General features: G+C 33.6%; 1 protein-coding gene across 1 annotated transcript; it reads left to right on the plus strand.

Moving 5' to 3' along the window:
• Positions 1 to 1357: 1357 nt before the first annotated feature.
• LOC142973880 (lachesin-like) lies at positions 1358 to 23123 on the plus strand. Its single transcript, XM_076115904.1, has 10 exons — positions 1358 to 1556; positions 10124 to 10221; positions 12534 to 12738; positions 14439 to 14594; positions 15105 to 15233; positions 16675 to 16812; positions 17535 to 17684; positions 20233 to 20316; positions 21087 to 21185; positions 22132 to 23123. The coding sequence occupies exons 1-10, from the start codon at positions 1499 to 1501 to the stop codon at positions 22149 to 22151; spliced, it is 1137 nt and encodes a 378-aa protein (XP_075972019.1). The 5' UTR covers positions 1358 to 1498; the 3' UTR covers positions 22152 to 23123.
• Positions 23124 to 23993: the final 870 nt, after the last annotated feature.

Here is a 23993-nt window from a genome sequence, read left to right on the forward strand (position 1 = left end):
ATCGCGATCCAGTCCCGCGCGATCCAGCCACCCGCGATTCAACGATTACCGTACTCACTGTGACAAGAATATCTGTAAGTTAATAGTTATGAAAGATAAAAATGTCAGTCACGACAAACACCTCACAGCGTTTAAGCGGGCTGTGTCTACTTAAGTAACATAAATACTCACATTGTAAACAATAAATTAATAAATAACTCTACCCACGTGCATGTAATTATTTAGCTATTTAAAAGTTTATGCAGGTACAATATTAATATCTAAACAGCAACGACAAAACCAGGCTACGACGAAATTTTTCCAAGAAACATTTTCCGTTGCCCTACTTGAATGTAAAATAGGGCAGGTACATATTATAAAATTCCATTCAATTTTGCAAGTAACAACGTTCAGTTTTGAAAAGCTAAAGCCACTATAGTAATCCCAGAGCCGCAATCTAAACTCGAACTGAATTAAATATTTCAAACTCACTTTGTCAGAACGTTCAACAATAGTTTGACCTAAAAGAGGTTTTATAAAAAATAAAATTTTCCAGACACAATATTTTTTTGACAACTTTTTATATATGTTGTATAAAATCACTGATTTTAGGATAACCCAATACCAAAAAGTGTCATGTAACCTTAAATTTCTCTAAAAGTCTATAACAATAAGTAACTTCCTATCTTAATTTTTCAATCATTTACATAGCTGATAACGACAAACACGTCAAGTTAAGTCATAGTTACCAGCAGTCGTTTATGTATGTTTGAATATGTAGATATCATAAACACGTCATCCCTGTGAAATATATGTATAAAGTCATGCAGCTACGTTTTAAACTTAGTAGCTAACTTTACTTAAGATACAGTTAATCTAGTAGGCAATATAAGTATCACAGATAGTTCCAACGCAAACAGAACACTAATAAGTTGGGACAAACATAAATAGGTAGGTATCTACTACTCCATCTAATGTCTGTCTTTATTTTTGTTTTATCTTCTTTCAATATCGAATACTTACATAATTATTTAAACAAAATCGCATAAGTTCCGTTACAAGAGATATAAGAGATATAAGGCAAGGTAAACTACAAATGTTTTTTTTTTCTGCCACAGCAACATAAAACAATGCGATCACAAAGCGAAGTTACTATATGTTCGCATCTATTCCTTAAGTATGTTTTTACGGAAACGGTTTTTGGAATAAAATCCAATTTGCTGTGAAAACTGCAATCGTTTGACGAGGTTCGGTCACAGTTCTTGTGACACTAGCTTGCGATGAAAGAAATAAACTTGGCGCTTGCGCGTAGACTGTGGCCAATTTGGTGTTCGGCCCGAAATTTTGGGACTGCCAGTAGCGGTTGCGAACTCGACGTATGACCTCGCCGAACATCCCGCCAATTTCACCCGAACGAAAGTTTACGGAGTTTTCTTGATAAACTTTTCACTGCTAAAAGTGCTATTCAATACCTTTACTAGAACTTGAGGTGTTGATTGTGTTTATTTAGTTGTTTAAAATGAATGTGGCCCATTTTATTGTACCGGTATTATTACTTTCTGTTGTTTACGCTAAAGGTAAGTTGTTTAATTTGATTACTCTTATCTACTTTAAAGTGGAATGAACTTTTGTTACTTGACAAGTTTTCGAAGAAAACCGTTTATTATTTTGAATTGAACTTCACTGCTTATCATTTTAAAAGATTTGAACGTTTTTAAACACAAAGATAAACTCATAAAAGTGTTGTATTGTGACGAACTAATTAATATTATCCTAATTTAATTATGAAAGTAAATATATGAGTATTATGAATTATTATTACACAACTACTTTACTTTATATTTTAATATATTATTATTATCAACAAACCTTTTCATTGTACAAAAAAAAACTCATTTTTTATTTGTTCCCACCATTTTTTTTTACTGTTAATAAATATATTATAAACATTAAGTTTCACATATTAACTACGTAGCTTATCACTATTTTAATCAAGTCATCAGTACTTTCATTTAACAAAATGTTACTCATTATTTTTATAAATCGCCGAGTTATATAATTTACTCATGACTTGCTAAATGTAACAATGACATCTTTTCCCTAGAGGGCTGATTAAATTATCGCTCGTGTATCAGTAAAACTGTCGGAGATAAATCACCAATGTTCAGCACGGATCATTATCATACATTGCATTAACACAGATAATGCAGTTTATATTGTACTGAACATTTTTCCACTTTAACGTATATTTTGGCATACATGTTGTGTAGTATTTTAAAGTTATAACATTCTTAATATCATGCCTTGTTCACATAAGGGTAGGCAGAGACCACAGGATGCCACTTAGCCCGATCCTTACAAACTTCCCTCGCTTCATTCATATCCATACATCTTGTCATGCAAGATCGCCGGTTACGAGTACTAAGTATTGGTTTTTGCTTAAATAAGAAAAAGAAAAACTCACGTATAATGTGCACCAAAACAAAGCACCAATATTTTCTAACCAGAAACATCTATCAAAATATTATTGTACAATGTTAAGTACTACAACAACCACTAATTAAACCCAAAGGGCTATCGTAGAAAAACCAAAGGTATTATGTAATAAATATCATACAAATTAAAGATTTAATCTTACGCCAGAAGCCTCAATTTTTACTTCTTTGCGCATCTCTAAGTTGTAATAAAATGAGATTTTGAAGAATAAACGATTTAACTTAACATGTTGTTTGTCTCGTAAAAGCTTTTCGAAAAAATAAGTAACAGAATGTGTACTAAAATGCTTCAATATGCAGATAGGATAATAAGATTTGGTCCCACCAAAGAATAACATGTATTTTTTGAGCTGAAAAATCCCTATAACGTGGTAAAATTTCTATCTGAATATTTTCCAGGCTAAAAACTCGCAATGTGGCGTCATTTTTTAAATTTCACCCTTTGGTTTTAAACCTGAATATTACGCACAGAGATCCATTTTCAACGGGCTATATTGTATTTAAATAAGTTAGTTAACGTTATCATTACATCAAAACTGAAGCAAGCATACAAATATCGACCCCCTAAATACAATACGTTCAGATTCAGTTTTTAAAAATTAGGTAAAACAAAATTAAACAAAACAATTTTTCACATAAAATGTTTTTATTCATAGTTATCTTGATAATCGATTTTGATTGACAATCAATAGAAAACTGATTGTTAATATGATTATGTTAAGATATTTTTTTTTTGTTTAGCTAATCGCATAGGCCATTCGTGCTGTCCATTTTCTAACGAGCATTGTTCGATTAACGATTGCAATTGACATTTCATGATTTAAATGTTAGCCTTTTATAAAACAAAGTATTAATGCAATAAATAACAACAAAGGTTCCACAGGAGCTTTCATATAACAGTTTCTTTTGATCATCAATCCTGGCCGCTCTGGTTCATTTAGCGAAGCGACGAGGACCCAAGAGATTTCCTCATACACATCACTCATTTTAAGCGAATCCTTTGAGGGAAAATACATGTTCCGTTTTATATTTCAGTACATTTAAGCGCCAGTACAAACAGCGTATATAATCATCTAAGCGGTGTCAGTTAACTGTTAACTAAATAATATTAATTTCTATTTTACCGTTGACAGACCTAACGTATAATATACAGGGTGTCCCAAAACTCAACGATAATCCGTGACAGGATGAAAGGCCAAGTCATACCGGTTCTAGGAAAAATAAAAAAAAAATTCCATATCACTTAGTTCAGCAATAATAGACACTTTTCAAAAAAGTTGAAATTCCACACCCTTGGTCGCATTTTCAAGTCCTGTGATCACCAATGTCACAATTTCGCTGTGTTTTTTTGAATTTCGTGATCTTCATTAAATATGCTATTAATCGTAAAACAAATTAATGCACAAAACATTGTTAATTTAATAAAAAAAGTTAAGTTTTAGTGAGTCATGGTTCACAAAAATATCGTTAGGTAACTTTGACGCTTCATATTGAAAAGAAAATGTACTACACTACCCTTGGCAAGTTATTTCAAAAGTTGGCGCATTTCATCAAGATTTCAAAATGGTGAAACACTTGTCACTTTTCTTGCCATTAAAAATGTTATTCTTATTTCAACGACGAGTATCCTCGAAAATGGATCGAACGCAGTGGTACAATTTTATTGTATGGCGTCCTCGTTCCCGCGATCTAAATCCAGTAGATATTTTTTACTGGAAATGCGTAAAAGAAAAAGTCTATTCGAAATTAATACAAAATCTATTAAAACTTCGCCAGAAAATTGACACAGCGTCAGAGGTAATAAATGCAAGGAATTTTGCTTGACTGGTGCAAAGATCTTTTGTAAGGCGTTGCAGAGCCTGTATTCGTGCCAGAGGAAAACAATTCGGAATTACTTTAGTTTAAGGAGAATAATTAAATAAGAACGATGGTTCGTGCATTCTTTTTTTTTTATTATCATTACCTATTATGTTTATTACATTAAATATTGGTTATGGACTGACTCAATTACATCTTTACTAAAAGTAATTGCTTTCCTCTGGCACGAATACAGGCTCTGCAACGGCGTACAAAAGATCTTTGCACCAGTCAAGCAAAATTCCTTGCATTTATTTCTTCTGACGCTGTGTCAATTTTCTGGCGAAATTCTGAAAGATTTTGTATTGATTTTGAATAGACTTTTTATTTTATACATTCCCAGTAAAAAATATCAACTGGATTTAGATCGGGGGAACGAGGAGGCCATACAATTGTACGACTGCGTTCGATCCATTTTCGAGGATACTCGTCGTTCAAATAAAAATAACATTTTTAATGGCAAGAAAAGTGACAAGTGTTTCACCATTTTGAAATCTTGATGAAATGCGCCAACTTTTGAAATAACTTGCCAAGGGTAGTGTAGTACATTTTTTTTTCAATATGAAGCGTCAAAGTTAACTAACGATATTTTTGTGAACCATGACTTACTAAAACTTAACTTTTTTTATTAAATTAACAATGTTTTGTGCATTAATTTGTTTTACGATTAATAGCATATTTAATGAAGATCACGAAATTCAAGAAAACACAGCGAAATTGTGACATTGGTGATCACAGGACTTGAAAATGCGAGCAAGGGTGTGGAATTTTAACTTTTTTGAAAAGTGTCTATTATTGCTGAACTAAGTGATATGGAATTTTTTTTTTATTTTTCCTAGAACCGGTATGACTTGGCCTTTCATCCTGTCTCGGATTATCGTTGAGTTATGGGACACCCTGTATATGCCTTCCCACATTCAAACATAAAACCGTATTAGGTATATTATAAATAATATTATGTATTTTGCAAGTCACAAAATAATTGAAACGTCAGAGCGTGAGATCGTAGCTAGCTACGAAGCGTGTAGCACCGTAGCAGCGCTACAAGACGTAGCACTTAGAGAAATTGCCGACTTAACTACAAGAATACGGGAAACTGTTCTTTATGAATTTCATATTTCGCACACAATGAAGGTATTCAAAATTCTATTAGTTTCTAGCGTTTCAGCGTTTCATTTGTTCAATGCTTTCTTACGGCACTGCCGGCAACCACCGCGGTCTACAGCTACATAACTATTTGCATTTGGGAGCAGTGTGAGCACTCAGTATTGAAAAAAAAACTAAATTCCTATTCCTAGAAAAGGCGGTCAAACGAAAATTATTTTAGAAAAGAAAATTGAGCGTCTATTGGCGTGGTCACGAAATCTTTGTAAAAATCTTAGTTACGAATAGCTTACTTTACATTCTCGTTCGTTAAACATGACAATAGATTTATGAAAATTCGTTCTCCTATGAGCAAATATCAATTTTAAATAGTCTGCTATTTCGTTTCAATATTTGAAATGTTCTATTCATTCAGTAGAGGCGTTTTATAAACCAATATTGGTATTTCATACGAATTGGCTTAATTGTAAAAACTACGGGCATTTGTTAGAAAAGTGCGTCAACACAATCCGCACAATATTTATGTGGCTTTTTAATGAAGTAATACATTTTATTTCATTAATTACTGTTACAAACAGCTGCACTTCTTAAGTTTTTCATTTACTTTAAAACCAAAATTTAAAAAAAAATGCTGGCTCTCGTCGAATCATACGATACTAAACTGCAGTGTTGTATGAACGCACGAGAAGGCTTAGCGCTTAAATTAAATTTCCACTATTATCACATAGCGAGTAATCCGTCCGTATATATCCGCGTATCGTTGACAATTAATAACTCACAGTGTAATCCGAGTTTAGAGTCCAGAATACGTACAATCCTTGAATTGCAAATGCTAATAAATCTCCACCCGCTGGTCGCTGGGCGACTGTCACTTCATTTAAATTTCCTTCACTAACTTTTTCCCGCGGTGTCGTTCGTGCGATACTTCCCCGCTCAATTTATTCGATTGAGATTGTTTCTTTTTATTTCCGTCGGAAAGTTTTGTTTTTAAAAATCCATGCAGCAATCTCTTTGCTTATGCTGAATCAATCAGAAATAATTTGTTTAAAATTCCGCCGCAGCAATTTATTTAAGTAAAAAGTGAGGGACCCCAAGGAATATTACTTTGCGGTATGAATAAAAATGCCATAATTTACGCAGTACCTTTATTCGTGGCGTTACGGTTCGGGAACTTATTAAATACCATCGTTGTAAATCACGAAACATAATAACCTGTATGTATGGCAATATTAAACGAGTGTATTATATTTAGATTATATTATTGTTGAATATGCGGTGTTATAAGGCAATTTATTGAAAAGTAAATAAACATAAGAGTTTTTCGTCAAATTCAAAACGTAAAATAAATTTAACAAAGACTTAAATTACCTTTTATATCACTTTCAACTAGCTACATACACTACGAAAGATTACAGCATCTCCAATAATTGTTAACTGTTGTTCTATAATGTTTGCAGTTGTTTGCTACTTTACACAAGTTTATGATAGTTCCGTTTTCAAGTTACCCGAGACCACCAATTGTAAGTTTCAAGAGTAGTTCACAAGGAAACAATTTAACACAGGATTTCTGAAACTTATTACAGTAGACTGATTCAAATAGTATAAGAATGATATTATTTTTATTACATATCGACTGGCCACTATTGATACTGTTTCGTAGAAAATAATGCCTATGTATTACTATTTGTTCTACACACAAAATATTATTTTAGACAAGATAGATCGTAGGTATATTGTTTCATCGAAAGAATATTGAATATTATTAGTTACGAGAAGCTTTTATCATGATGACGAGAATCAATAAATCTTTACAAGTATGATAAAATGTGAGGTTTATTGAAAATGTATCGATGTGTGAACTCTCAGGGATGAGAAAATAACATTACATTGACAACTAACTTGAAGACGTGTTCTTGATAGAATAAAAGATTATTCTAACAGGCGTTTTGAACCAATTTTCATAATAATACAGATCGTTGAATGAAATGTAGCTAGTTAAATTACATTTTAGAAACAATTTTAGAGCAATTCAAACTATCTCGTTCCACTTTGTAATTTAAGAAAGCATTCTTCATCTCCTTTTCAAGACACTTGAACATTCGAGTGACACTTCACCAAGCGTATTGTAGAGATAAAAATATTATTATTAGATTTTTCTTCTCAAATTTTCTTTGTAATTTTATTACATGAATATGATTATTAAAAGTAGCTATTGTAAATATACACACGCAAAGAAAATGTATTCTCAGCTTATTATATTGCTGACCAATATTTTTTTACGCCTGAAGTAACGACCCCTCATAAAAGTTACATTTTAAAATAACTCGTAAAATATAACGAGTTTCAGCTACCTTCGAAATGTTAATGAAAATTGAGATCGACTTTTCACAGTCATAAAGAGTCTATAACTTTCGAATGTCTATTTATATAAATCGTTATTTGATGCGATTAGAGACAATTTATTTGGCGTTTATCTTGATATCTGTAACCTTTATAACTCTGTCAACACAAAGACCCTTCTCAATGAAAATATGTAGCAACAACGATTTAGATTCTTATTAAATATTTTCTTTAGGCCCTTTAGTAACAGAACTCTTTGTCTTAACAATATTAGGGTCAAGTATCGAGCAAAGGCATTCGTATATTTTACTTAGACCGTAACCGTATGTTCCCTAAATATGCAACATTACCAGAACGTTCCTACCGCCTAGTCGTATCTATTTATTACAAAAATGATATACTTTAAATGTTAATGCTTCCCGTCGATGCCTCGCAACAGAGCCTTTTGAAAATAACATTCAATATTAGGGGAAAAAAAACAATTTGTATTTATCATTTCGTTTTCTTGTGCGAAATCAAATATAAGCAGCTTACAGTATTAGAGAAAAATGTTTTTTGGTAGGTAACGTAATAGAATCGAAGGTACGAGACTATACTACGTAGCAATAATCTAAAAATATAAACACAAATGTTAATCACATTTTATATTTGTATAGAGAATTTTCTTGAGAATAGCACTAGCTTTTGAATCGGGAAACTTGGTTTTCGGCCTTTAGAAATCGACAGGCGTACGCGTTTGAGAATGGTTTGGATTGGCTTTCAATAAAATTCCACCACATCGCAAAATGTTATTTAAAAATAGATTTCTCTATTTGTTCGGACGGAAATACATGTCCGTCTTCATTGAAACACAGCAATAGAGTTTTAAAACATTCCGAGTGAGATAGCCAAAATGCGTATAAATTAATTGATATCTATTACTAAATTATTTTATAAACAACACAGTCTTTTCAAATTCCGGTACTACATAGTATGCACTTGAATGTGCTCTGAACTTCAATATCCACATTGTTATCCTCCTCTGTTCGAAGCCTTACAAACACAGCACATCAAAATAGCCGTACGTCTTGAAACTAGAGCTCACAGGCCATTGGTACTTCAAATAACACAAGGAATACTAAACGTCCGAAACCTTCGCGTCACAGAGCAAGCGCTAGATTACGCTTGCGATGTCAAACGAACATACTGTTGTGAGTGGTGACACATTTGTACATTGCCGACGTATTATTTCGATATATTTCAATATATAGAACTATGAGCATTATTTGCGTTTTTGGGTACCCAATATACGTACTGCATGTAAGTACAATAATTTATGCATCTCCTCTCAGCTCAAATATTTTAAGCGTGGTAGTTCAGTGACACACGTGCCAATGCTTTCGAAACTTTTTCATAGAAATGAAATGTTAGTTTCAGTTTGTGCCATAAGTAAATAAGTTCCAGTGATTTAAAAACCTCTGGATGGTATAATATTAATTTTGGTTATTTAAAATAAGTGTTTTGCAATAAGTGAAAGCTGCCTACAAAATAATTAGACACGTATAATTTGTACTCAAAGACCTAACGACAAAGACACGTACGATTCTAAATTACCATAATGTTATCACGTGTTAATTAAGTCAGGTAATATTTCTATCGGAAATATTTATGTGAGGTCACTGACCGTGGAAAATGAGCTCTGCAAAGTTAAAGTAATAAATGAAGTGTTAGGTAATAAAGTTTCCCTTTAATAAAAATGAATTGCCGTAAATATAACTTCATTGAAATTGAGGTATAAGGGTGAATCTCAGACCCTGGTTGGTGCGTGAGAAAGTGTTTTTTCGATTTTTAAAGGCGATTTTTGGTTTGAAATCATCGTGTTAATGATAAGGTAGTCGTATGTTTGTTGTTGTATATGAAAACACACAAAGTTACAACACAACCTAAGCCTCAAATAAATAGCTTGATAGCTTCTGTATAGAAAACTCACTTATGGTTTAACAAACATTTATAGTTACATACATATTTAAAAATCATTTATTTTACTATGTTATCATTTCGAAAAATAAAAGCTGAATCAGTAATCAAGTCAATAGTAATTAATTTAATTATGTACTAAAGCGACAGGCAGACAGCAGTGTGTAACAGGCTTTATCTGACCAGAAACATTTGCGTAATTTTCATTGTGAAGTAACTCCATTTATTCCAAGTAAACTATATTAATTGAACAACTAAATTTATCTGGGGAAAATCTAATTTGCAAATTTCAATTACAGTAACTGAATTCATTTGGCTAAGTGATTAGGCATTTATTATAGTAATTAGTCAAGTATTTTGTATTGTGTTAATAGATGTTTGTTGTTTAACAGATGAGCCGAAATTTCTTGGAACCGAATCCAATGTGACCGTGGTGGTGGGGCGAGATGCAATACTTACTTGTAAAGTGGAAAACCTGCAGAGCTACAAGGTACAGTAACTAAAAAAAACATTCTTATCTAGAAATACGTAATAAACTATGTAACAAAACTGATAACACTGATACCAGTGTTCTGTAATCTAATTGCACGCTGCAAATTGCAAACCACAATTTGCATCGTAGACATAAAGTTTGGGAAATTCGTGAAATCTTATACTAATGGCGCTTGTTATACTCGTATGTTACTGGTCTGGTTATCTCATGTTTCATGTTTCCAGCTGCAAGCGAAAACTAACATTTGGGACTATATTCTAATAAACAATTTTTATTTAACAATATCGAAAAATTCTACTGTTCGAATTCCAACTATCCACTAGCGGTTTCGTGCGCGTGTTATATTGCAACGCAGTGTCATTTGTTCAGTTCTCTACCAAAATGCTAAATTCCACGAACTTCGTTTATTCCGAGAACACAGGCAACAAACACTTTTCAAATATTAGCAAGGACGTCGCGGGTGTTTAATCATCCCTCTTATAATAATTTCAGGTAAAGTAATTAAGGTAACAAACGCGAGACTAATGAGTTTCCGTCCACGGGGCTTAACCGAGCCAGTCCATAAACTAATAATGGATAAGAACACATCAGATACCTTTGATGTTCCACATATTACACCTAAGGGACTGTCGGTTACGCTTCCCCATTAGTTAGGGTAATAGTCCACATTAGTCATTTCCTCCTGTAATGCGTTACCATTCACTAAGTAACGCCTACTCATAGAAAAGGTTCAGTATGTGTGGTACCCGTAAATATTAGCGAAATGTCGGCACCGCATTTGTCCTTCGCAAGAGCAATTATGAAGGGAAAGTTACACAGTTTTGGACAACAGGCTGTTGTGAAATATGTCACCGTTCTAGCATTTATTACTGGAGTAAGTTCCTGGCAGTTGTACTTTTCTGTTAGACTAATGAATGCTTGTTTACATTTTGTACCCTTATAATTTTTGCGTCTACTTATTGGGCTGTGTAGAATAAATGAATATTTTTTTAGATTTGTAATACAAAAGAAAGGAGATCACTGGCTTGATTGTCATAATATGCATTTTGTACATCTTACTACTTGATCGAAACACTTAGAAAAAAAAAACATCCTTTTGCAAAAACTCAGGATATAGAATATTTAGAATTGAATGCTCTCGCAATTGAACGAAATTTGTTTATGTACAAAAGTAAAGGCCGTAACTAATGAGATCAAGTAATATGTATCTACAAACATAAAGCACACAGTAAGTTAAACGAATAACGGCAGAACACTTATCACATTTTCACGCCGCAGCGGACTTGACTCGAGGTCCCAGAGTCTGCAAAATATGAATTGCTTTACAGCCATAAAACATGGTGGTGTTCAACGCAAAGGAAGCAATTTTCGCCGAGCAAGTGCCTTTGTTCAGGGACCACTTGATTTTGATCCTTGCCCATTGTGCGATCTCGCCTTCACGCTTAAGTTTAATGCTAATCGTCCATGTACGTGTAACGATCAAAATTAAAATAATGGACTTGGGAACACGCCACAAACAAACCTAAACAGTCTATTTGTTTTTAATTTACTGAGAGTTATCCATCGGTTCCATTTAAATCGCTCATGTTGCCAGCAGAATAAATTCTTACGTCGTTAATCGAAAATACACTTGACGTGGTTTATTTTTACAGCTTATAAACTGTTTTTAATCATTGATTTTATATTGCTAGTAAAGTTAAATAGTTTTTTTAAAATTCATTTTAAATAGCGCCAACCATCTCACAAAAACACTTTTGATATTAATACCTCTGTTACGCCAAGCACTTTATAGAATTATAATACAGTAATATTAAATAGGTATACTTGAGTTGAAGTGTTTCCTGGGAGTTCCCAGAAAACTCTTACGTCCTATTATAATCTTGTTATTTTATCTAAAGTATCAATTACGAAGGTTTACATTCGTCCTTATTTGATCTGACTCCACTTGATTTATTCATAATAGATAATATTGTGTTTATGTAAGTATTCTTCAACACGGTACTTGACAGCAATTAATTATAATGTTTGTTTGTAATGTATTATGTGTTGAATAAAAGACACCAGCCACATTCGGCTGCCAAATTCTTGCCGCTGCGCTGTTATAATACAATTCTCCCCGTCGTTAAACAACATTTTTTCAACTATTATCCGTCGATTGTATAGTATTGTTGTTTTTTACTTTGACCTTACCCACAACTTTATCGTTTACACCTTCACAAGAAAAAGGTCACAAATTGACTTGAGTATTAAACAACTGACGCCTTTTAGAACTTGAGTCATGTAATATTAATCATCTATTTTTGCACTAGGTGGCATGGCTGCGAGTAGATACACAAACGATCCTGACCATCGGCCCACACGTGATTACAAAGAACCATCGCGTTGGAGTGTCTCGTGGAGACCAGTCGTGGTCATTGACCCTGCGTGACGTCAGACCAGCTGATGGAGGAAGATACATGTGCCAGATAAATACAGAACCTATGATCACGCAGACACATCATCTACATGTTTTTGGTAAGCTTCTAATATTTTTAATATACATTTTTTCTCTTCGTTTATAGATATTTTTTAGTTCAAGAGCAATATTATCCCAGGGAGAAATCTTCTATACCTCAAAATACTTTTCAATATTTAGTTATGATTAAAATTTTGTTATAATCCTGCGACCAGTAAAATTTTAACAACAAAATTTCAGCTAGCAAGTTTCATTTTCGCCTTCCGGGATGTTTCAAATCACCGATAATTGTCGGCATTCATAAGTGCTTTTCCAACCCTAAATAAATAAAAACGAATTTAAATTGAATCCACTGAATTGTTAGCGCTCGGGACGGACGGATAACGTAAAAAGTTTAACAAACAAGGAAATAACTGTTACATTTTAGTCATAAATACAGTGAGGATTCACGAATAAATAAGAAAGATAAGATCGATTTGAAACAAATCTTGTTATATTATTCGAACTCAATACATACGAGAAATATATTAAAGAAATATAAAAAAATATTAAAATATCCAAAGAAAAGCCTTTTCCGGACGACGAAGTATAAACATAGCAGCACAAATCATTACAAAGTAAACAAACTTCACTGTTTCTACGAGTAAGTTGTATTTATTTATTGAGCACAAAGAAAGTGTAACAAAAATATTTCTGTAATCTACCGTTGTATCGATAGCAATTCTCACGACTATAACGCGTGAAAATAGATACATTCTATGTAAGTAATAGGTATCTTAACTCGACGTTGCCTTCGCAACTCTTGACGTAGAAATGTGTCCATGACTAGCTACTCGCTATTTGACGTACGTGTAATGAGATCCCCGAGCCACGAATCCTTCATACATCATATTCACGTATTTGCAGTTACGGCGCACATTTTAATATTTGCTCGAATATTCGTCAATGCGTAACGACTGACCTTTGTAAAGGTTTCAAAACATTCGCTTTGGGAATATAAAATAAAAGTTCGCCCATTTTTGTTGAATAAACTGGCCCGATCTTTAACGTCTGGGCTAGCCATATCTATTTGATTTCGGTTACGGGTCATAGAGTTCAAAACTTTTAATATACATTTGCTAACATTTATTTTGTCTGTGAAAACCTTTATTTGTTTTAAAACATTATAATAGGTTTTAATAAACTGTTAAGCAGATTCAATACAATACATATTTGGTAAATTTTCAGTTTTCAAAAGCACAATAATGGGGCCAGCTATAGTCACTTTTATTATCTTGGGATTCATTAATTACCGCACGCGGGGTTAGCGCTTATTCTGCCATTCTCTCCCAAACAAAAGGGGTCGACAATGCACCTGATATTTTATTGCTCTTCATAGATGTTCATTCAACTTCGTTTCGTGATGGTTAATTAAAATAACAATTGAGGATTCAAAATTGTGTTGTAATATTACAGGTGATCGAATCCCTGTACCCCTTTGATCATGGACAAAAGCCTTTGGCTATGAAACCGTTCAGCGTAAAATAAATTCAGTCAAAAATTAACACAATTTCACTGAGGTATCAATTATAGGGGCTGTTTGCTGTAAATGTTGTTCAACTCAATCTGGGGGTATTGTTTTGCTCAAATTATCTTGTTGTCCTATTTTCTTTTAAAATACACAGTAGTGCAATGGAAATAAACTGTACCTTCAATATTTTCTTAGCATAACAAGCATGAATAATGAGGCACGTCCTTATTTTTGAATACGTTCATTTAGTGCCACCAGACATTATGGACTCGGACAGTAGTGGAGAGGTAATAGTTCGGGAGGGTGACAACGTGTCCCTACATTGTGCCGCCTCGGGCACTCCACCACCTACGGTCCTCTGGCGAAGAGAAGACTCAGCTGTCTTCAAAGTTGACAAGGAAACCGGTGAGTGCCCCAAAAAATTGATGATAGAGCAAAATCTGAGATACAAACTCATTTTACAGTCAATAATCATTATACTTCAAACTTTCTTTGGAGTTTTAGCAAAGTTTAATGTTTTAATTGAATGCTCTGAAATTATATTCTTGGAAATAATTGAGATTAGCTATAATAACCCGTGGAGTGAATCTACGAAATAATTAACAAGCTTTAGTAAAGAGGGATTTGGTTTCAGAAAATGAACAAAATACATGTAAAGAATTAATTTTAACATATACGGTGTCCATTAAAAGTATATTGATATAATACGTATATACCTACTTATCAAAAGAGCTTATAAATATGTGGTAGTAACCTTTCTTCATTCGAATTTATTTATTTATTCAAGAAATCAATAGGTGCTGTTACACTCTCAGTTCTATTTCGTTTTCGCTCTCAACTCGTTACAGTGTTACAATGTCCCCACATTTATTCGCTCGACTGCGCTTTATGTGACTCACGAACAGAACTTTGCAGTCAGCAAATGGAGCGGGGTATGGCTGAACATGACCTCAGTCACTCGAGACATGAACGGTGCACATCTATGCATTGCTACTAACGGGGTTCCGCCTTCGGTCAGCAAACGGATACTACTTCATGTGCTATGTAAGTAAAGTTATGACTGCAGCGTGAGTTATTCAACATGCAACTGAAACGTGCATATCATTATCTGTGTTTCCACTTTCAAACTACAATGTTATTGAAAGTTATAAATGGTAGCAAGGATAGCGTGATGGTCTAAGTGGTCACCTTGATGTTACCGCTGCACGCGGTTTCATGATTTGAGGTCCCACGTGTAATAAACCATTACCCAATGACCATGTTTTAATTGATTCTTCTTTACTTTTAATTACACAGACTATAACTTATAAAATACAGACTTTGCAACAAGCGTTAGACAGACATTTCGCTCAAATGTTTAAGGCAAACTAACCGTTGCGAAGCCAAAAACTATTAGTTGGTATCCACCCGTGACAAACGTTCGGACACGTAAATGCAATCTCTCACGTCCTACTCTGCATATCGAATGAGGATGTATCCATTCACGACCGGAATCTAGTTTCAGGTAAAATATGTAGTTCTTTGATACGTGTGCCTTACAGCGATATGTATCTACGTGTGCAATACTTATTTGAAATGCAACATTTTGTGAAAGCCGTTTTATAAAATTTGCTACGCGTCACATTTATGCTAGGGTTGCTGACAATCACAGAAAAGTTTTTAAAATTTTATTTTCAATCGTTTTCTATTACCTTACCTTCAGCGAGCTCATTTAAATACCGATATTGATTTAGAGCGCGCTCTACGCTTGCCTACACTGACTGAGAGAAAGTTTGTTACTAAAATTTAATTAGGTGCATTCTCAACAAAACGGCACCCTTGCCTTCGCGTGTTGCAAACTACTTTTATCAAAAGCTAATCACCGAAGGGCTTACGAACTTATAGTGAGTGGTTCACTAATCAAAGCACCATCTTCACTCTAATCTGTCTAGGTATTTCAATTAATTCTGACATGAGTTTGCAAAGTTGGGAGATTTCAACTTTGCTCCTTTCTATGATAACACGCTGATTACACATGCATGCTTCCATTGTTTCGCAGACCAATTTAGAGAACTCTATCTTTGTTCTATTCTTTTGATTAAACCGAGTGTTATGCGATGAAATAAAACTAAATATTATTCAAGTTTTCGTCTGAAATGCTACTATTAAATTAAAGACACTTAAGAGTTTGACTTTAGTCTGAGTCGTGTTGACACTTTGTTCATTAAAGTATCATTAGAATAAGAAGTCTTAATTAATACCACGAATGAATCTATTAAAATCACGGGCTAATATTTGACTTGTGAATTAGTTGGAACAATTTGATAATCTAAGCAATAGTCTCATAACATAAAGGGTAAAGCGTTTTAAAGTCACTATCTCTGCTTTCGGTCATGTTTAAGTTATACCTATATAGACATATTCTTTCTTTTTCTTTTCTCTTTAATGAAAAAAATAATTAATGAATGCAAGTAGCGTATACAATAATCCGTGGTATTGTTCGTAGGTAAGCCGACTGCTCGGTTAACACAGAAAATGCTAGGAGCTTACATAGGCGAGACAGTGATACTGCAGTGCCGGATCGAGGCTAATCCACCGCCCATCGTGTACTGGACGCATATAGATGGAAATAAACTGTACAATGGTAAGTCATCCTATTGTATCATGAATGGAATATAGTCTCGTAATTATCTACATGGAATCAGTTTCTTTATTGTTGTGTGTTTTGAAAGTAGTCTGCATTGCTATTCGTTAGGATCCCGCTAGACAAAACATATTGTGGGATAAACAAAGAATTGCTTCTAGTCTGCTAGTAATTTATGTCCGTGAATTGTGTTTTGCTATGTAGACCGAGACACAAGAATTATTCCTAGTGCGGGACGTATCTCGAAAAGATTGTTGTTCAACTCTTTCTGCAATGCGTATGCAACGCAAACAGTTCCTTTAATGTGACACACCTTTCGGGTGACGACGGGCATAAAATGAAATTAACATAGGCACTTAGCCGAGTGATACACGATAAAAATATTAATTCAACGAATAAAATGAACATTGGTAGAACGGGATCATGTAGAAAATTTGGCTGAGGTTATTTTGATTCTGGATAACGACTGCTCGGTAGTCATAATCTGCATACTTTAAAACAATATCAGGCTGAATAGTTTGTCTCTTTGTTTGAACGCGCTAATCTCAGGAACTGCAAAAAAACTTTTGCGCGAAACAGTCCATTTATTGAAGAAGGCTATGGACTATTTCACATCAAGCTACGGCGAAAAGGAGTGGATGAAGTCGTGGGCGATGATAGTGCTAATAAAGCTGTCATTTAATACGGGAATATGTACTACAGTGCTATGTTTTGCTATACAGGTACAAAATACGAGATGAACATTAACTCGCAAGGATACAAGCACACGGCTATTCTTCGTGTGAAGAACATGTCGCGGGATGACATCGGCTCCTACTACTGTTACGCGGAAAACTCGATGGGGACTGCCAGAGATGACATCACTGTTTATAGTAAGTCGAATTATTAATATGCCTTCTAAAAAAAAGTTAAACAACTGTATGTAGGAATATTTTTGTATCGAACATAAATGTGTTGGACGATAAACTTTTAGTGTTATCAAAACGCAGATATTTGGTTGGTTGATAAATTATTACCTATACAACATGGGAGTTAGGGGGTCAGGTCATTACGGTTACCGTTTTATCATATTGCATAGAATCTGGCTGTCTTTCTATCCATGATTTATTGATTTGTCAAGATCTTGAAACAATAATCTATATTCGCTGCAAGATTTTAATCGGTGTTTTTAGAGATTAAAAATATATCGCCACTTGTAATTGTTTTCAATTTAATTTCCATAAGAGAAATTTGGATCGTAAATTTAACCAATCATGCGAATAAATGGGATTAAATCCTTAACCTACATATAAAATACGAAATGGCATTAAACATTTTGTGCATGAAGTAAAATATTTCATCGTTCAAAATTGAACCACGAATACCTTTTCGATTATATTAAAATAATATTATTCTTACTGAAAATATCCACGTGAATGTTAAAAAATATTACATTTTCCCGTGCCTGTGCCGCCGGCCATAGACAAGTAAGGTACACTCAATCTGCCTAGCCTTACTTCCAACTATGTTGGAGGTAAGGATACCGTATTTTACATGGACCGACTGCCTATCGGACCTCCACAGCCCAGTTACCAGGGTTATAACATGATATCCCTCAGTAAGACTGGTTGTCGAATTTTCAAGCTCCTGACTACTGGTAACGAACGACTGTCAAAGATCTTCGATAATGGCAGCCGGGTCCCACAATTTAACGTGCCTTCGGAAACACGGAGCAGCTCGGAATGTATAAGATGGTCAGCCTCATGGTAACTTACCTTCAAAGATCAATCTGTTTGGCTATTATTACTTAGCCGTGAGGTCCATTACCTACTTATCCACTAATTGCATATAATAATTACAAATAGGAGTGGACCTGAAAACTAAAGTCTACGCGAACGAATCTTTAAGTGAATTGAAGACTCAGAAACCTGTGTGTGTCTTAAATATCTTTTACTAGCTGGCCCGCGCAACTTCGCTTGTGCCACATAAGAGAGAATGGGTCATAATTTTTCCGTTTTTGTAACATTTTTTACTGCTACTCTGTTCCTATTGGTTGTAGCGTGATGATATATAGCCTATAACATTCCTCGATAAATAGGCTATCTAACACTGAAAGATTTTTTCAAATCGGACCAGTAGTTCCTGAGATTAGCGCGTACAAACAAACAAACAAACAAACTCTTCAGCTTTATAATATTAGTATAGATATTGCGGGGAAACTTTTTCAATTCATTTTTCTCTATAAAATAAAATTAATTGAAATATAATGAATATCAGATTAATGTTTTATTACAGATTTACATAATTATGTTATTTAAATTAGTGTTTGTACCTTTGTACTGGCACGTGATTAAAACAAACACGAGTAATTAAAATAATATACAATAACTATTACAACTGAACAAGTTTAGTAATTCTCAACTAAATGTTGAGAATTAAATTTTATCTGAAAGTAAGTCGGCCGATTTATATCTAAGTATAACCAATTAATTGTGGTTTAATTAATTAGGGTCCCGGTTATATAGCTCTAGAACAATGTTAATTAAAATATTAAACGTCTTCCATCTGAAATTACTTTTAAAATTACATAGTAAACAATGGATTATTGCTATTTCGTGTTTTATAAACCTGTAAGAATATTTCGGTGTTTGATTAAGCACAGAATTTGTTTAGGATCTGTGAACATAATGTAATTTTAAAGCTCGATAACACACTTTTGTAATAAAAACATTCATTTCCTAAAAATATTTTATGGGAAAAAAATATCTGTTTAAAATTTGATGAAAAATAATTTTTATTTTTAAGAAAATATAGCTCTTACACAGCAAGGTTATGCGTCAATATAAACAGTTTTTTATACAGGATGTTGTTATTAATATAGGTTTTTAACAACATCGTTTTATCCTATATTATAAAATAACACTGTGGTTGTAATGTAATAAACGTTGTTCATTGAACTCGGCATGCGTGGGCGGCTCCTAAATACAGATGTAATTTAAAGTTCACTCAGTCGTAGAGGAAAATGTTTGTTTGAAATGCTGTAATAAAGTTTTTATATTTCTAGAGATGTATTTAGAATTAAATTATTTCTTTTGCTCATTAAATTTAGATTGAATTTGTTCTCTTATAATTGTAATGTGTACGATCTGTAGTTCATTTTATTATATTTATGAAAAGCGGATAACGTATGCCTTAGCGTCAATTGTAAAAAAAATATTTGTTATAATTCTAGCCGTAAAATATGGTTCCAAAAAAATAATAATACCTTTGGCTTTAGTTACATCCGAAAGCTGAAATCGGAGTAAAAAATACAACATTCACTTTGCACCAAGCAAAAATAGCTTTTGAATTCCACTATCTACCGGTGAGGTTTAACTACATTTTATCAATAGTGTACTGATGCTCTTAGTTGTATGTGACTACATAAAATCTGTTTTATAGCACTGGCGACTACTTCGACAACGACCACTACCACGGAGGTTACGACCACGCCGGAGCAAGTTACGACCACTCCCGTCCAAGCCTGTGAGTCTTCATATCTTTGCTCCTCATCTAAGAGGTTTAAACATTTTGTAGTGAAACTTTAAACTATCTTGTTACGTCCAAGACAGTTTAATCTTTAAGTACATTTAAGTTAGTACTACATTTTTCATGGTGCAAAGTAAATTAAGATTTTAACTGGACATTCCAGACTGACATAAAGTTCACTTGCGATACTAAACGAAGCGTATTTGCCTTTTGCCAATATTGACTATGATATTACGTACAAAATGTTTCATTATTTGCGTATAACAGGTTTTAATCCCGGGTCACACACAGCAAAATAAGAATAATTCTCCGAATTTTTGTTGCTGTTTTCATTTATATTTTTCAGTATTTTCATACAAACAGTGCAAGCGCTAAAAGCGTTACGTTCTACCATAAAAGTGTAAAACAAATGGCGCTGTGGGCGCAAAAAGTGTTTAATAAAATATTTTGGGCTTCAAAATGATTTTCAAGCAAATTATATTCGAATGATGCGGCCAGGTTTGTTGATGTTGAACACCCACTGAAAGCCTTAACGGTAAAAATATGTTTTCACCCACACAAAGATGTAGACATTTCAACAGACCTTTTAAATTTTTTTGTGATTTGAATGAAGTGACATTTAAGCCAATGGTTATTGAAATTAAAATGTCAGACGTTTCATTAAAAAATAATCGTGAATCCGAAAGAGCCTAACGACGGATCTTCGTCGACTATATTCACTTTTTTACTATGACAATAATGTTTAATTATTTATGTATTTCGTACAGATGCAGAATTAGAAGTGAAAAACCACGAAGAGACGAATCATTTCTCTGATGAAGATAGTTTTGTAGTGGTGCTGAGCCAACATCAAATGCAGAACTTAGGTAAGCACTTAAGATATACATCGGAACATAGTGACGCTTATCTCATGATCGCCGGGAAGTGCGGAGGCGATCCGATTAAAACTTGTGTCATTAAGTATTTGATTCCTTATCAATTTGTTACGTGCCTAGTTTCTTAATGGTAACTTCTAACAAATTTTATCGTGTTCGAGACTTGACAACCTTATTGATCAACAACTTCAACCTTCGTTATGTAGAACTGCATTTCCATTCTCCGGATATGTTCAGATATAATCGTGTAATGCTAACTCACTTAAACATTATAAATTACTGTAATATTCCCCGATAACGTAGAAAGTACATCGAACAAGCCTTGAAACTTATAAGATTAAAGTCATAACCCCCATATATTTTGGCATCGCATATTATAAGGTAAACATAACTCCCTATTTGAGTCTGGGTAATAAAGGTCAAATTGATTTATCACCAAGAAACTTACTCTACCTGTCCTGCTATGGAAAATTACCCTCGTTATTTGTCCTCATACGCGATTGGGTTCCCGACCTTCCGGGCTTTTTTAAATACACATTTTGCCTTTATATCGTACACTCGTATATCAGACAATACCTTGTAGAATATTAAAAGGAAGGTTTTTTTTGGATATTGGGCATATTTATTTTATCGGTCTTTTAATTAGTTCTGAGTTTGAGAGCTTGTGATTGAATTGATGTGTTCAGGAAAGCATCTTAAATAATTACAATCAATATTCCTGTCCATTTTAACTTGAACATTGAGCGGATTGTGTGCTGTGATATACCTTTACCGAAACTTAGTTTTCCAGTCTTTTTAAAACACAGAAACTTCTCTACGGTGCATTTACATGGCAGGTACTTACCTCAACTCTGGAACTTTTCCATCAGCGAAATCAAATAAAATGTCGAAATTGCGGGTAGGTAATAAGCTTGAAACTTTACAATATTGTTTACAGATTTGTCGCCGAGTTCGTGACCTGAGCTCAGCCCTGACCACTGGTCGATGTGGTCATCGGGGTCCACAATGAAACCACACAAGTACACTATGTACATAACTAGTATCGTGGTGATGACGAGTTTTCATATCTATTTAATGAAGCAATAAAGTGCATAGTAGGATAAATGACTATTTAGTTTACAAGAGTGGCAGAGAAGATTTAAGGACATCGGCTCGACCCGTCGCAAGTCCGATTTTACGGCCACAATCAATGTAGACAACTGAACTTCTTACAAAATATTTTATGCTCATGGCAATGGGTTTGGACAGTGTAAAATATTTTTAGCAATAGGACAGCTTGTAATTATAAAACAAATGGTTAGAAACTTTCCAGTTTAAGACTTAATAAAATAAGAGCTTATTATGAATAACGATGTTTGAGAATTGAAACATTCGATTTCGTTTGCCATGACAGTGTTGTGTAATTAGTTTAATTAAGTAGACGTATGTTATACTGAAGGTAGGATTCCGCAGACGACATGAGATATCAGCAACCGCATTTGCTGAGACACTGAAGGCATATTTGCTGATATTTTACGGTTTTGTTTTGTATAAGACCGATGCCAACAACAATTGAAACTTTACTTTTTACAAAAAAAAGATACAATAGATGCCTATTTTAATACTTTGTACAAAATTTACGAAATGAAGGACATTTTTAAATTGAATTTAAATTTAACGTCCTTGGATTTTGTTGTCACATGGATCTGCAGTTTTTCCGCGCTAGACTGCGATCTGCAGTCGTCTTCGAAATACTACCTTTACAGAGTATCCAGAATACATCAGTTTGATATTTTGTGGGTAATTTTCACTTAAAGGTTTTGAAACAGAGTGTCTGTTTCAAAGTAGTGTACAGTGTAAATAAATATTATAAATTGTTAAGAACATTTTTAACTGTTAGAAACCTATTAAATAAGGAAGCACGTTTTATGTTACATATTAATTGACTATTGTTTATTTTATAATACTTTAATGTATTAATGTAATTTCATGTTTGATTGTCAGCTAATAAGTTTGAAAATACCAAAGAATATAATTTTGTAATTACCTTGCGTTCATTTTACTTCAATAAATCTACAGAAACTTAAACATTTCGTTTCATTTCCAAAGCCATTTCCGTGAAAAAGCAGAAAGATAATATAAACTTGTAAGAATACCTAACTATGGAAGGAATCATCGTACCGTCTCTTTCCCTTATTTTTTCTACATAGTTTTAACTTGTTTGTTTATCACAAATAAAATCGAATAAATTTTGATACTCACATAAAAAGTTTAACTTAGTTATTTGGAAGAACACTTACGATTCATACGCAAGTAACATTACATTTACATATAAACGTATGGCATAAGATTTTTTTTTAATTGATTTTGAACTATACGTGTATGCTGTTTTTATATGCTAACTAGCTGACCCGCGCAACTTCGCTTGCGTCACATAAGAGAGAATGGGTCAGAATTTTCCACGTTTTTGTAACTCTTTTTACTGTTACTCTACTCCTATTGGTCGTAGCGTGATGATATAAAATATGCTTTTTTTTTCACGAAAAATATTCTCATAATTATTTATATCTCATAATATAACGAAATCGCGCTAAGGCATATCCGCCATTAAAACAGTTGCCATGACAACGGAATTTTGTTAATTCAGTGTCATTATAATATTGAATATTCGCGATATCGTTCGCCACGTGAATTTTCCCGGGAAATGCGTGATTTTCCCGGGGTAAAAAGTAGCCTATGTCCTTTCTCGGGTATCAAAATATCTCCATACCAAATTTCATGCAAATTGGTTCAGTAGTTTAGGCGTGATTGAGTAGCAGA

The sequence above is a fragment of the Anticarsia gemmatalis genome, chromosome 6 (genome assembly GCF_050436995.1).
Source record: "Anticarsia gemmatalis isolate Benzon Research Colony breed Stoneville strain chromosome 6, ilAntGemm2 primary, whole genome shotgun sequence".
Taxonomy (NCBI): Eukaryota; Metazoa; Arthropoda; class Insecta; order Lepidoptera; family Erebidae; genus Anticarsia; species Anticarsia gemmatalis.